This window comes from Anopheles marshallii, chromosome 2 (genome assembly GCF_943734725.1).
Source record: "Anopheles marshallii chromosome 2, idAnoMarsDA_429_01, whole genome shotgun sequence".
Taxonomy (NCBI): domain Eukaryota; kingdom Metazoa; phylum Arthropoda; class Insecta; order Diptera; family Culicidae; genus Anopheles; species Anopheles marshallii.
Window position 1 is genome coordinate 23,180,635 of NC_071326.1, and position 14,558 is coordinate 23,195,192.

The 14,558-nt window shown below is 44.8% G+C and overlaps 1 protein-coding gene across 1 annotated transcript; it reads right to left on the reverse strand.

Annotated features, from left to right (window-relative positions):
* Positions 1 to 237: 237 nt before the first annotated feature.
* On the reverse strand, positions 238 to 13,895 carry LOC128707794 (protein peste). Its single transcript, XM_053802751.1, has 7 exons — positions 13,795 to 13,895; positions 3,544 to 3,697; positions 2,960 to 3,265; positions 1,505 to 1,711; positions 922 to 1,428; positions 787 to 860; positions 238 to 706 (listed from the first exon to the last, which is right to left on the reverse strand). Exons 1-7 carry the CDS (start codon positions 13,893 to 13,895, stop codon positions 238 to 240), a joined length of 1,818 nt encoding a protein of 605 aa, XP_053658726.1.
* Positions 13,896 to 14,558: the final 663 nt, after the last annotated feature.

The window sequence follows — 14,558 nt, forward strand, 5'->3', positions numbered from 1 at the left end:
AGTTAGGGTGAGGCACTACCGACACATCTAACAACCACCGACGGTTCAGTCACTGTTCAACTGGCATCATCTAAGGCTAGGAATCTCACAGTAACAGTAGCAGACGCTGTCCGCTGGATAAATAAATGCACCCTGGCAACATACTTGCATAGCATGTCCGCAATACACTTGAGGCAGGCTGTCTGGCGTTGACCGGTTGCTCTATATGACACTACATCGTATAGGCGCGCGGTGGTTTCATGAATTGATAATGGTCACATTTCTACCGTCGATCAGTGGCGCACTCTCCGGTTCGTCCGGCGACGTCTGCGCACTGTCCGCCAGCGGTTGCTTTTCGGGTTTTTCAAGCAACTTGTCCACCAGCACAATGGCGGTAGCTGTCGTCGTTTTGCCGTTTTTCTTCTCCGAAGACGCCAGCAAACCCTTTTCGGTGGCGAGGTTAAACGATCGGACACCGTTGAGCGCGGCCTGTTCTTTGATGCCGATCGTCGTACCGGCTACACGGCGCCGCCGGAAGAACAAACGCTCCAGTGGCATCCAGAGTAGCATCACCACGCCGAACACAACCATTACGATACCGCAGAGCCGTACGATCGATGGAATGGTAAGCGCTTGGCCGATCTCACCCGCCAATTCGGCAGGCATAAGGACGTGCTGCTCAAACCACAGCACGGGCAGGAAGACACGTGGCACGTCAGAGAAGAGACTGCAAAGTGAAGATGAAGAACGAAGATGATTATAGTATCAGATAATACGTACAAGAGATAGATTTTAATTTTCACTCACTTAATATTCTCGTATGGTTCGATCATAATGTTAAGCTGCAACCGAGCGGCAACATCCAAGGGGACGGAAGTGGTCTGGGTCAAAAATAAACAATTAGGTCTCATGGGCGCAAAAATCACTCGAATTCTAGCTCACCGGTTCCAGTGACATGAAGAATTGATGCTTATCCTTCGAAGGACTCAACCCTTCCACCTGATCCAGATAGAACGGGTCAGCACCGTAGTAGTGGGGAAAGGAAACGAACACAGGTGTACCGAAGCGACAGGATGAAATGTTCAGCACCCCGGACGGTACGATCTCACCGGCACTGAAGCAAGCCGTCTCAGGGTAGAGCGTACCATTATCGATCGCCCTACGATCGCCGGAATATTTGTACGCTTTCTGGCCATGGATGGTGACCTCTTCCTCAAAATCAAGCGGCAAGCTACGGCACATGTCGGGCGTGAACAGCTCGATCGGGCGCTCCTTTGACAGCCCGGGTGGAAAAAATTCACCAGCCGATCCGTTCAACATGCCACAGTTACCCTCGAAAAAGTCGGTACGCGGTTTGTAATTCCACTCGCCCATTTTACCGAGCATCCCAATGTCCTCAACACCGGTGTGGATGTTGTAGTGACCGATCAGGTCGGCTGAATTGTTGCGCTACAATTGAAAAGAAGACCCCACATTCGTTAGTTTGCTTCTCAGCTTACTTGTTTTGCTAAAGCCTCATATTTACCGTGTAAAACCATCCGACACGATCGAATGGCACTTCGTCGGCGTCGAACATGTGTTTGCCCATCAGCACCATGTTATCCTCGTACCCATCGAACAGCAGCTCACCCGCCGTCTTGACCACGTTGATCTTCTGCTCGTATACATTCAGCCCCAGCGAGACACCTTTCTGCTTGAGATATCCCCAATATTTGGACCGTTTTGCTGCAGACTGAAAGGAAAACAACAACAAAACGAGATCGATGAATAAGCAATCCAAATGATCCTGATACTAATAAATAGTTTATTGAATGTGTAAACTTTATAAACCTTGGGGAACTCGTTGAACTTGGAGAACACGCAACAAACGTGGATTTCAAAATTAAACTCAATCTGTAGCTACGATCATAAGTCTTAAATAAGTGTCTATCATAAGTATTTAAAGTAGCCTCAAGTAGCTTAGTTGAATAAACTTAAAATCTCCCTTTCAAAATGAGCCATGCGCTAGATCGCTATCTATTGGTGAGCAGGTTCAAGAATGTCGAACAGTGAGTTAATTAAAATGATCATCATGAGTGTTATAAATTATTTAAGTACTGTTATGAAAAAACGAAAGCCTTTAGTTTTTATAGACTTACAGAAGTTTCTATAAGCCATATCATCATCATCTTATGAGTAGATTTATTCCATCGATAGCTTGAGACCTTCGATTAATTTAAATCCTTGTCGGTAAAGGACTACCTGTTCAGATTCGACCTTTATTTTCTCATTCCATGCAACGATAACACATGGCGATAAGTATGACGTCTTTCGCGAATGAACTCTTGGTACCAGAATTGAGGAAACTAACCGTTTCTAAAGGATTTCGACGTCATCAACAGGAATTTTCATGAAAATATGAATACACAGGGTTCTCTACATTTTCATTTCAAATATCTACTTGATCAAATCAAGTATCAAGTCATTTCCTTCTCTCTAAGTGCGCAACACTCAAAACATACGATCAGAATCGTATCGGCATAAACTTCATTTGAATGTTGAATGGCATTACAATACAATTGGATCTCATTCATTCATTTTTACGACTAAAACTACGGCATGCATACCGCTCGCATCAACGCTCTGTTTAGACATTCTAGCGTTGTAAATCACCAGATTGAACCACGGCGGAAACTATTATCGTTACGACACTGATCGATACTTATGTACAGAATGCGCTCAGCTGCGTTAATCAGAAGCACCAATTAAGCAATTTTAATAACCAGTCGAATCAACGTTACCCGGCAACGCATTACCGGTAAAACAACTGTCACGTCGACACGGTACGCGATCTGCTATGAATTATGGGATTTTTTTTGTTCTACTGTCAAGAATTCCGAGCTTGATCTACTGCCGAACGCAATCGTGATGGTTGTGGTTAGAACTCGTTCCCGACCGACTACCATTTTTCGCTAAAATCGACTCACTCTCAATCACTTACCACGGCGACAATGTTGATGCTGCTAATCACATCATCCAGGGTCCCGTTACTGCCTTCCTCGTCGAAGTAATAGAGGCTCTTCTTCCGGTAGCTGACGGTAGCATTTTCATCGTGCCACTCAATATCCACCTTGGTCGGATGCTCGATAAAACGGTACGGGCCCAACTCTTCCAGGATCGGTTTCGTCGAGTGGTTCGTAATGTCTTCCGGGTTGGTCCAGTTGAAGAAGTACACGTCCATTGCGAGTGGAAACGGTGGTGAAACCCAGCTATCGTAGCTGCGCGAGCCGGGCCGTAACTTGAGCTCCTGTTTTGCAAGCGAAAACGGAAATTAGTCATGCTGCCAAGTTCAGAAAATGGATTTCCTAGGCATGGTAGGATGTTGCTCAATTGACTCCATCGATTGTAAATTCGATTGGGCAAAATTACGACCCTACCAGAGTGAGGGAAACGAGCACGATCAACAAGGGTTAATTGGAAGTCAATCGATTTCGACGTCGGTTAAGGCCGGGAAGGTTCCCAGAGCGCATAACTTAATATGATGTCTGCACTGGTGCTAGTGCCTCTCCGTCCACTGATTCTTACCTCCTGCAGTATATCCTGGAAGATGATCGGGAAGAACAGTATGAAGAAGGTTCCGCTGGCGACAAGTAGCAATCCGGACGATGTCAGGATGCACCGCCGGTTGCAAAACTTCTTCGCGAGCATGTTGCGTCTCCGGACCGCTTCTGCTGGCGATCTGCGAAAAGAAAGATACAGCTAAACCAATTACATACGCAGTCGGATTTTATCGTGCGTTAATTAAATTGACAATGTGCATCGACAGTCCACTGTGATACCATCGTTTGACACAGTTTCGTGACGGTTGAGGAGCTACACAAAGAGGCACCGAGGTTTTTCTTTGTTGCACCGATCGCGTTTACTTCGAGACGTTCGATCTCGATCTCGAGAGCGGGCCGGTTCCCAGCCGGTGCTACAGCTCCGACAGCTGCCCAGGGTGTGACATTATGAATTAACATCAATCAAAACTCAATTTCGTCGGCCATTAAGCCGTGGCACCTTCCCAGCGGTGCAGTGTGCCGTCTGATAGCCGTTGAACCGTTGACAGGAGGAAGCCTTGAACCAGACCATGCCTGTATATGAACCGTTTATGCACACATCTCGCCGAGACATCAGTAAGGGCCTAACAAAGTGTCTTTATTGCGGCATCTCTGTAGTCGTTCCAGCTCATTACAGTACAGTACAAGCGCAGTAACAAGCTCAATTGCAGATGGGATGATCTTTACCGCGGAATGGTTTAAGTATATTTTAATCGTTCCTGATACCCACAAAAACTGGTCGTTGTGAGGATTTGCTTTATCCGTCACGGTAAATTCTAAGATTTGAATTTTGTGTTAAAACACACTCTCGTAATGACGTTGAGCAAATGATGGGCAGCGTCAACCAACACAGCCCTTTGCATATCAGATCGTGTACGATCATTCCACAACTGCCAATGCCAATGTCGGGCTAAAGCTTCGGGCTCATATTCGACCATTCGTTAGCTTTATTACTACTTAATCTGAGAAGATTTCTGCCCGGTACAAACAAAACAAAATCTCATTTTCACATACGCAAACACGCGCATACACATTGTGTTCTTGAATTGCGTGACGTTGTTTCATGCTTCGTCGACTGTTGATCGTTTGCCAAACATCAAACATTAAACGGGCTGGGAAGGGTAACTACAGTACGCCCAATTTTAAGTCACTCTTTTGAATCGGCCCAACTACACGCGCAGGGCCCTGCAGCAGCGAGCAGACACTGTAGGCTGTATGGAGAACACAACACACGAGTCAGTTCCTTCGCGGTACACGGTACGTCATCTACGCGATGCTTTTCAAAATCGTATATTATTTCACAACCGATTCTAAAGGTTTTTTTTATTTGTTTCGCTCTTTCTCTTCTCATCCGCAAACAAGTTTAACCTTGGTTTAGCATCAAGGTTAAACTTATCCACCGCGGAGATGCCGGCCTAAAACTAGTCAATCTTGATGATGAACTAAACCGGGCTTCCCGACCCGATACAAGCCATCGCCAAACTTGATCGTGAACTTGGACAGCCGGGAAACCCCTATGAAAGGCACAGAGCACGTCCAGGAAGTGGTGCAGTGTGTTTAATTAGCTCTCGGAATGTTCAAGAACCGTGCTGCAACGTCACTGTTTTTGCGTACTTGGGTTGAGGTATCTTCTGTCTTTTGCTTCGATTTAAAGGGATTCAATATCTTGCGTACTGCGCTAAAAATGGCCTCTTTGGTCTTGGGGAATTACGATTGATTTGAACTGTAACCTATGATATCTTCACTCGTACTCGTTGTCGATAGAGCAGCAAAGTTTAGCAATTAAGAATGTTGGATTAATTTCGTTTATCATGCTTTCGCTAACCTTGCGCAAACCAGGGGTCGGTAAGCTGTTCCACATCGGGCAAGCAGATTACCACCTCGGCTCATCTGAACGCGCTGATGGTCTGACACAGCACACGGTAAACAATCGTTTTAAAATTTTTGAAACATTCCCTCGGCACGGACACGAGAATAAAATAAGCGCCCATATTTCTATCGCATCCCGACAAGCTTGATAAGATTGGCCAGTTGTTTCTCTTCGCTCAACCTTTTGCATGAACCATTGCCAAGTACAACAATTTACAGCGACACCATGGTAAGTGTTGGCCGGCTGGACCGTTTTGGTTTTGTTTCTTCGCAATAAGTGGCTCGATCGACCGCGCTTTCCCAATTCTGTCGTAACATGTTCATCGTACATTCGCTGCTCGTCACACTATCTATTCCTTTACCACAATATAAAAAGCCCAATCTTAAAATAAACCAAAAACTATGCGATAAACCTGAAATTCCCCCATATTGTGTCCTGGACCTGAACGTGCTCTTTCCATGTCTGTTGCACACTAACCCAATCGAAGGTCAGAACTCAGCCACAGGTGTGGGATTGGATTTCTAAATATCCTAAAGCCCGTGATGTGCTCACAACGGGCAAGGGTGTTCTTACCAGCAAGATAATGCCAGGCCACGGCACACGTGCACCTTGTGTTATACCTTTTATTTTTTGGGTTACGCTCAGCGAAATGCACGTCAACGTTTGATCCATTTATCAGGCTGGCCAATGATACGACGCCGCTTCATTGGCATTATCTTATCGAACGCTCACCGGTCGGTGGTAAGACGGGCCCAAATTCGGTGCGGTGCAAGATAAGGATGGAGGAACACAATCGAAGGGATGGAAAACAGTTAACAATATCGGCTATACTTCGCATAAAAAATAGTAACACCTCTACTTGTTCTAGAATGTTGTCGTTCATGTCGCTGTGGATTATGTCCTGTGGGAACTATCGAGCCAACTGTCTGCGGTAACACAGTTTACAAACGAATGCAAATTCCTCCAAATGTGCAAAATTCCTAGCTTACTTACGAACTTTTAAAACTCGTCGCTCAGCCATTCCGATATTTGCCAAATCATACGCCACGCTCGACCGACCGTGTGCATCGCCAGTCGGCTTATTAGGCTTATCTGGTGGCTTGACGCTGTTGGTAAACATTCCAGTTCCACAGTAACTCTCGTTCGCTTCCCACACATCCACCCAACATGCAACAGGATCGCCAAACCAAATCGACCAAAAACACCGGGTACAGCAACCCAGTGTGGCCGTTCTGGACGAAAAACGAAGCGTTTTTACCGATCACCAGGCCTAACGATTGTGCACGCTCGGTACGGAAATTCATACAATAATTGTACGAAAGCGTACTGTGAAGTTTGAGTGCTACGTACTGTGTAGCTAAAAAGCATAATATAACAAGCAAAACCCAAGACGGCTACTGCCACCGGAACGACCCTTGGTGCGAATTGTGTTTGTGCTTTGCGTTTTGGTGCTTCTACCGGTGCTAAAGGTGAAAAAGGTGAACCTTTCGGGTGGATCTCATTCGAATTCAATATAGGCAGAGTAAAAAAAACAAAACAGAAACTTGCATCATATACCTTGGGGAAATTACATTCTTTTTAGTCCGTTTTTCGACTGATAACAATACGGCCAAGCGCCGTCATAGTACAAGCAAATAATAAAACAAAATCAATGCTAACTGCCGGAATCATGTTGAGTTTAATTTTTGTTTACTACATTTTTTAGATTAAACATCCTACCCGGTTCACTCCTGGAGTGCATGATACCTCCCTAGACTTATTCGTAGTCGGAATGGAACGTTCTAACCGATCCAGATAAGATCATCCCTTGCAGAGGCTTGTTACCGAAGATGCCAAATGGATCGAATACGTTAATGATGTTCAGCCTACTATCATGGTGGAAAAGGTGACCAAACCAGTACCAACGGCCAAATACTTTGTACTGTGTGCTGTGTTGGTGGAACTGGAAGGAAATTGTGAGTTGCTTCCTGACTGTCCAACTGTAAGTTTAGACCACTCAAGATGGTTTAAAACTAGCGATTGACCACAAACGGCCAAAAATAGGCAACAGAAGCGGTGTAGTGTTGCCACCAGGACAACAGCAAGGTTGATGGTTAAGCTTTTGTGCATGATGGATGCAGTTCGGACCTGCGACCAGACGGTTATCACTCTTTGTCCGTATTGCAAAATTTTCAGAACGATAAGAAATTGGGTGCAAGAGAAGGTTGTGAAAATCGATTAACTCTGTTTTTCAACATTAAAAACGAAGACTTCTATGAGAAGGGTATTGTGGAGCTACTTTAAAAATGGCTACAAATTAAATGAACTCCTACATTTAACGCAAAAATAAAGAATTTCTTTTTCTCCAACCTAATATAATGGTCTGATATATGGTCGTAATCTTGATCATGAATATCATCTCTTCATTATGTCTTCAATTGTTCTCAGTTCACAGTTTCTGTCAGTCTGACAGTCAGTTCTGACAGTGACAGTTCAGTTGAGTTACATTGTAAGTAAGTCGAGTTACAAATACATTATTGTTCCTTGTACATTATTGCATTAGGCATTCCTACCGAAACGAACTTCGATGCGAATTGGGATCCATGCACAGAAAAGACTCTCCATCCCCGTGAGCATGTTACGCGATCTGGTGACGATACAACCAATCATCACGCTCGATATGGCCTTTTGACGGTTCCTTTACCGAAACCTACTTTCTTCGCTTTGAAGCCCCCTTTTACAATTCAACAATTTGCCCACCCATTTTCCCGCGTCTTTTATGCCGACCGAGTGCGAGCGGCGATCGTATGGTGGGAAAGTTCGTTGTGCATTCGGATGGTAGCAACACACAACACATACCTTCGTGCAAACATGCAAACCAAACGCCCCTAACACCAGGCATCGTTAGCGAGTCCAGCGTCCATCCCTTTCAAGCCTGGGACAAAGGGTGTCTCGAGAAATTGAGTTACGACGAATTAGATCAATTGGGTGCGCTTTAATTGACCAATTGTTGGGGCCCGAGGTGATGAATGCTGCCGCGCTAGAAGATGCCTTTGTGCGTGATGCTGCTCGGTGCAGGTGCCAGAAGACGCGCGATGTTCATGGGTATTCCAATCTGCTGCGACCGAATGTGCCAAATGTCAGTGGCGAATACGCGCGTGTGACCCTCGTATGGGCATGAATCAGGTCAATGACATATACCGGAGCATGCGGAGATGCAATTGTAATAGGAAGATGCCGGTGCGAGACGTTTCGAGAAGTTTTCTTCTATCCACCAAACATCCTTGTGATCTGCAGCTACCGGGTCCAAGGTTTGATTATGCGAACAGTTTGCCATGTCCTTGACAAAACTGCATATCTTAAAGCGATCTGTGCGACAGATTTGCATCAAGTTAGGAGAACTGGTTTCCGTGCGCAGTTGCTGCAGAAAATCCTGGCGATGGTTGTCTGCGAGTTAGGAACCGGCCGTTCGGTGTTTTGTTTTTGAATGACTCTTTCCAAAATGGCTATTTCTAGTAGATGTTGCACAATGTTACTAACCATACGTCGCCGCCAAACATTGGCAGCCGATCGCGCATCGTTTAAGCTTCCTCCTCACAGCGCATAACCTTGACGGAATCACGTCGGGGGAGGAAGGATGATGATTTGACAATTTGGCTACACCAAACAAACAAAATGCCTTCTCACCATCAGCGTGACTTCATTTTTGTTGCGCTATGTTTTTTTTTTTTTGCGGAAACCGTGTCATGCGTGCCGTGGTCCATGATTGGACGCTTGCTCGCCGCTCATTCCAAGTCTCGCGAAGTATAATTGATAAATGCTGGTCTGGGTGAAAGAGTATTGTTTCCCAGGCGATAGCTTCTTCCATCCAGACAATAGTGTTAATTGATTATTTCACATTTTGTTTAACAAGTTGCTCACTCGGTGCTGTATGTAGGGGAATTTATCAAAAAAACACGCTAGTAAGAAATTAGAATGGTAAATATTCTCAAGCGGTGCGGTGTTGATACTGCTAATGATTGACCAAAAGCTTCACTTGTGTGGCAATGTGGCACTTTCCCGGGATATGGTTGGAAAGCTTGATTCTCGATATGAAATGCATTTTGACACATGGGCATTTCACCATTTTTTAACAAAGGCCAAAATGATGAATTCTTCATGCCGGTCACATCTAGAGACATTACATTTCCGATGTGAATTCTTCTACATCTTGAATGTTTCATCAAGATGTATGTTCTCATCAAGATGTTCTCCATCAATCCATATGCGCCGATACATTGCATCGAAGCCGTTTCGTTGTGGTCAGGTGTTTTAACACGGCTGGACCGTACATACATACCACTACCGGCTCGTTGGCTCGTGCAAAAACCGTACTCCGATTAGATAGGACCTATCCTTCCCGAAATTGGTCTACACCCGGTTCACTCCCTCCCGACCTTGTCCAGTTGATGAACGAAAGGTAACAATCTAGCGCAAATTATAGCACACCAAACAGAAAAAAAACTCCACCACAGCCATTGGAAGTGATGCAAACCGTAGTCTTATCGCCCAAAAACCCACAACACCCCGGACACACGGTGCTATATCGCACAGGTGTTGCGAAACATCGGGCCCGGGAAGGCAGCCAATCGTTGTCTCGTACCTTTCTGATTAGCCATTTATCAGCATCAAGCTACGGGTGCCAGTGAGTGGTGTGGATGACTAAGGCGGTTGCAATCTGGAACACCTGTTCAAATGGTAAGCGTCACGGTTGGACAGGAAGTGCAACCATGCCGAAACTGGTTGTTGTGATATGTCAATGTTTTAATGCTTTGTGAATCCATCTCGTGTGCGTTTTGGTCCCTGTTTGAATCATTCTTGCAAACAAACAAAATTTGTGGACTCAATCCCATCCTTATCCCTATCAACCAGGCACATCGAAAAAATAATTAACCTATCAGAATATAAAGTCACGAGGACGAGGCCACACAATGAACTGACTACGGAACCAATAGATCGATAATACGATCATCCGTCCATCGTGTAGTGTTGCAGGATTGCACCCCAGTCGGGTGTGTTTGACTCGGCACGGCACATGTTGTGATTGCTTTGGTGCTATTCGCGCCTCCGCGTACGCGTCTTGCGCTGTACCGGGTCGCAAGTAACTGATAAGCTTAAGTAAACGTTCCCGAGCTTCCCCCAATACAGAGCTTGCGGTGGTTTGTTAGGGAAGGTTTTTGTGCGCAAACTACGCGTAGAACACGGACGAGTACCACGAATTTAGGGTGCCATTGAGTGAGTCATTTACGGTGGTAGCGTGGAGTGCGGAGGAAACAGAAATGTTGCCCATAAAACAATTCCCAATTCCGTTCTTCCCATGTAGTAACATGCGAATGGGTTTATAGGAATTTGGCAGAGTTTAGGAGGAAACTGTCCGAGTTGGTAAGGAATTCGTCCCAATGACTTTTACAATGAAAAGATGTAATGTACACTCGCTGACTTACTGAACACCAACCGAGTTTCCTATAACCCCTATTAAAAGGTTTTCCAATAGGGATTTCTTAACTTTAGCAGTTAATTACGGCCCGGTTGTTTGAAGCTATCAACGCGTACTTTAATCCGGCTTGGCATTTTCTAAGTCCTGAGGAAACTAACTCTATTACAGATAGTCTTCGAAGGAAGGCAACTCGCAGTGTTTTTGTGGAAAATTATGGCTAGTTAAATGGACACCAATTTTATACTGACCGATCCTCACGGTATTGGTTTTGGCGTATTCTACACATAAGATCTGGTGATCGAGCGTTCATTCGAGTGATGTCTAGACTTAGGTCTAACCATTTCGCATTGGGCACACATTTCCAACCTATAGAATAGGTCGACTCCAATGTTTGTGGCTGCGGCGTCGAATTCCCTTAGGTGAATATTCTTCTATCGTCCTGCATAGAGTACGAGGCTGCAAGACCCTCCTTGTTGAACGCAGTTTGAAGTATAAGCAAATGCCCTGATACCCCAATTCGGGATCTGCTGTGGGGCTCGAATGTACCCTACCTCAGGGTGATTTTTGAATTTTGCCAAACTAATGGTTTGTCTGTGTCTAATATTTGTGTTTGTGCTGTATGTTGTATCTCGCTTGTACGTATGAAGATGATTACTTGTTTGTATGAATGGACGTAGGAATTATTTAGAATTTAACATTTCACACATAGTTAATACATAGTGTTTAATATCTATCTCGAAGTATGATATCTTAGAAACTGTAAAATATATTCCAAGGATTGTAAGGCTTTTTAATCAAACTTCTGTTACGTTACCAATTAAACTAAAAAACAAAAGATGTCAAGGTATTGCATAAACGAACGAAATGTGCATCTATCGACGATCAACAATGCATTTATGCACCTTAAACCACACATGATCATGGATCGTGCCATGGTTTCGCACGCTAACGCGTGTGCACCAGTATCATTTTCGCTCTTTACCTAATTACACAAACAGTACATCAAAATATAAACCGCCAAATAGTCCGTGTCGTGCGCAAAATGCACTGCCCCTTCGGCATCGGCTCGATTAGAAACCAGCGAAAGTGGAACGGAAGGAGTAATCAGCCAGGAACGAACCGTATGCCGACATCGCTTGATGTGTTTCGGTTAGCCGCCAGAATTTCTACATAGCAAAGCAAACTGATTAATGGGTAATTTTTGCAAAATGATCAATGTTAAAAAAATGCCATGAACAAACGCCAAAGAAAAACCGTTCGCTTGGACATTCTTTCGGTTGTGTATTTTTGCGATAGGCAACACATGCAGCACTTCAAGGTTGTAACGAAGCGAAGTTAAAGGTCAGATTAAATCATGCCGAGCCGTAGTTGCTTATCAATGTTTTCCCTTTGCTTAATTTTTGTCCCATTCCTTTTTGGCTTCCACTTTATCTCACTAAAAGAAGCAAAAAGGTTTTACGTTTCGTTTGATTACATATCAATAGTTTCGCGTCATTATACACCATCGATTGTGGTTTGATAACCCTGCTTTTTACCCTTTTTTTTCCTCACTGCATCCAGCACTGATTGTGCTGATTAGAAGGATTCGTCAACGATAGTGTCATGTAACCGTGTCAAACGAAAAGCCGTCCGGCCGGTGGGAAGTGTTCCATAAGGAAATAAAGTGCCCACACGCCGAACCTTTTTTCCCCTCCAAGTGATTATTATCTATCGAGGAATGCATTATCAGCAGTGCCGGGCACGCGGTGAGAGCCAATAGTTTCCGCGTCTGGTTTGCCGTTGACGGCAAACAGCGATTGCATTTGGACATGTGTGTACAATGGCGTATGCCGGAGTTTGATGAGTGTAGAACTCACGGATTCTAATCTCTTCGGGTCTGGTACGCTTGGTTCAATTCTTCAGGGCTTTCGAGTTTTAGTCGGAATTATGCAGACCTGGTTGAAGTAGAATATGCCACGATTGATCTGGAATCTTTGGCATTTTCTGGATCTTGTTGCAAGAGGGAGTTGGGTCAGTCGTTGTACAAAACTGAAGCAATTACCATAAATAACATAAGATTCCAGATTCGTAGCGACAAGTTCAAAAAGTTCACCTAGAATATATACCAGAAATGGCTCCGACTTTACTTGTTTGAGTACTCTAAAACCCTGTAAGGCACATCCGTTTCGAATGTTTTGGATGTGATTTTTTTTCCACCACCGATAGGGAACACCGAACGGAAACGATTCTTTTCTGCCCTCTGTCTGTTGCTATCGAGAATGCCCTTTTGGCCATTAAAGATTAAGCTTGCCTGGTTGTCCACATCTACACGCGGGCCACAAGATTAGATTCCCGGAACAATGCTGATGATTTTTTGTTTGTTTTGGGTTTTTTTTAAACTTAAAAGAGAGACAAACTCGAGACGCTATCGTATAGGGCGATAAATATTTTAACAGCGTTAATGATGCACCCGATGCACCAAAAAAACGAGCATGAGGTGCGTTGCCATTTTTAGTCGCGTAATTGAGTCTACGAACCGATTGAGTCGTCAGAGTCGCACAACAAATCCAGCCCAACACAATCGCCAACCAGGTCGTGTTCAAGGGACGTAGGGGTAATGACAAATGGTCCCATGTGAACAACAAAACACAACCGGGTGAAGCTTATCTGTAGGCTGTAAGGGTTACTAATCGTTCGAACGGTCGATAGGACCGTCAAGTGACAACTTTATCACGAACCACGATAGTAAGTAATCTGGCACTCGTTACCGAAGACATCGACCTTTCCCTCAACAGGGGTATTTCAATATAAGCCATTAACGCCCTGTCTTGGAGGAAAAGAAAACAAATTGTTTAAGAGCCGTTGAAACTCGTCTCCTAAGTAAAGTAATTAGCTTTCCCAAGTGTTTGTTTCGGGTTTCGAATTCTACTCACCTCACTTTGCTGATGTCACCGTTCGCGTGGTTACCGTTGGCCAGCTGATAGACGGTGGCTTTCTCCGTGTCAGCGGCCGAATGTTGCGTGGTTTGTAACATAAAAAGGCACGTGCGATTCTGCGTGCTTCGGACGGTATTCTACTTTCGTTCGCTTTTCACGGTGAAAAGAATTACGCGAAACGATCACGAAACGGACAATCCACCTTTAACGCACAGCGTGCGAGCGTCTGATGCTGTCAAATCCGTCCTTGTGCGTATCCTTGGCAACCGGTTGAAACAAGCCCCACAAATTTTATCCAGCGCAACACCGTCTATGACGCACACATAGGCAACCGCGCGGTTGAATGGGTTGAATGATTTAAAACGGAGAGGGTTCGCATCAGATTTTACGCAGCGCGACACAGTGCGAATTAAAACAAAAAACAGAACAATACACAGAGGGAATCGAGTTCCTGTATTCTTCACCTAGATTAGGCTTTCCTTTTTACTCTTCCGCACGCAATAACGATGCTGCTAATGTGGTGCGATGTGACGTTCCTTTGTCTGTACAAAGACGGTGGTGAATTATCCCGCGCGTCTCTGGATCATTGAGTTCTTCCGGTCTGGTAGTTCTAATTTCACTTTTCACTACAACAACCTACAATCTGGCAAACACGGCACATTTCTGGTGCCCTTTTAGCCGGCGTATTTGTTACGCAAAACGAAAAACTGCATGCTGCGTGTGCGTGTTTCCGTGGATGTGTCACAGCCTACTGTGACGAT

What these genes read in the sequence shown, in the direction of transcription:
- LOC128707794 (XM_053802751.1), bottom strand. Translation starts at nt 13,895, where the DNA reads ATGTTACAAACCACGCAACATTCGGCCGCTGACACGGAGAAAGCCACC. An exon ending in TCCAGGATATACTGCAGGAG is followed by an intron (nt 3,266 to 3,543) that starts GTAAGAATCAGT and finishes CTTGCAAAACAG; the next exon opens with GAGCTCAAGTTACGGCCCGG. An exon ending in GTGTCGGATGGTTTTACACG is followed by an intron (nt 1,429 to 1,504) that starts GTAAATATGAGG and finishes TTTCAATTGTAG; the next exon opens with CGCAACAATTCAGCCGACCT.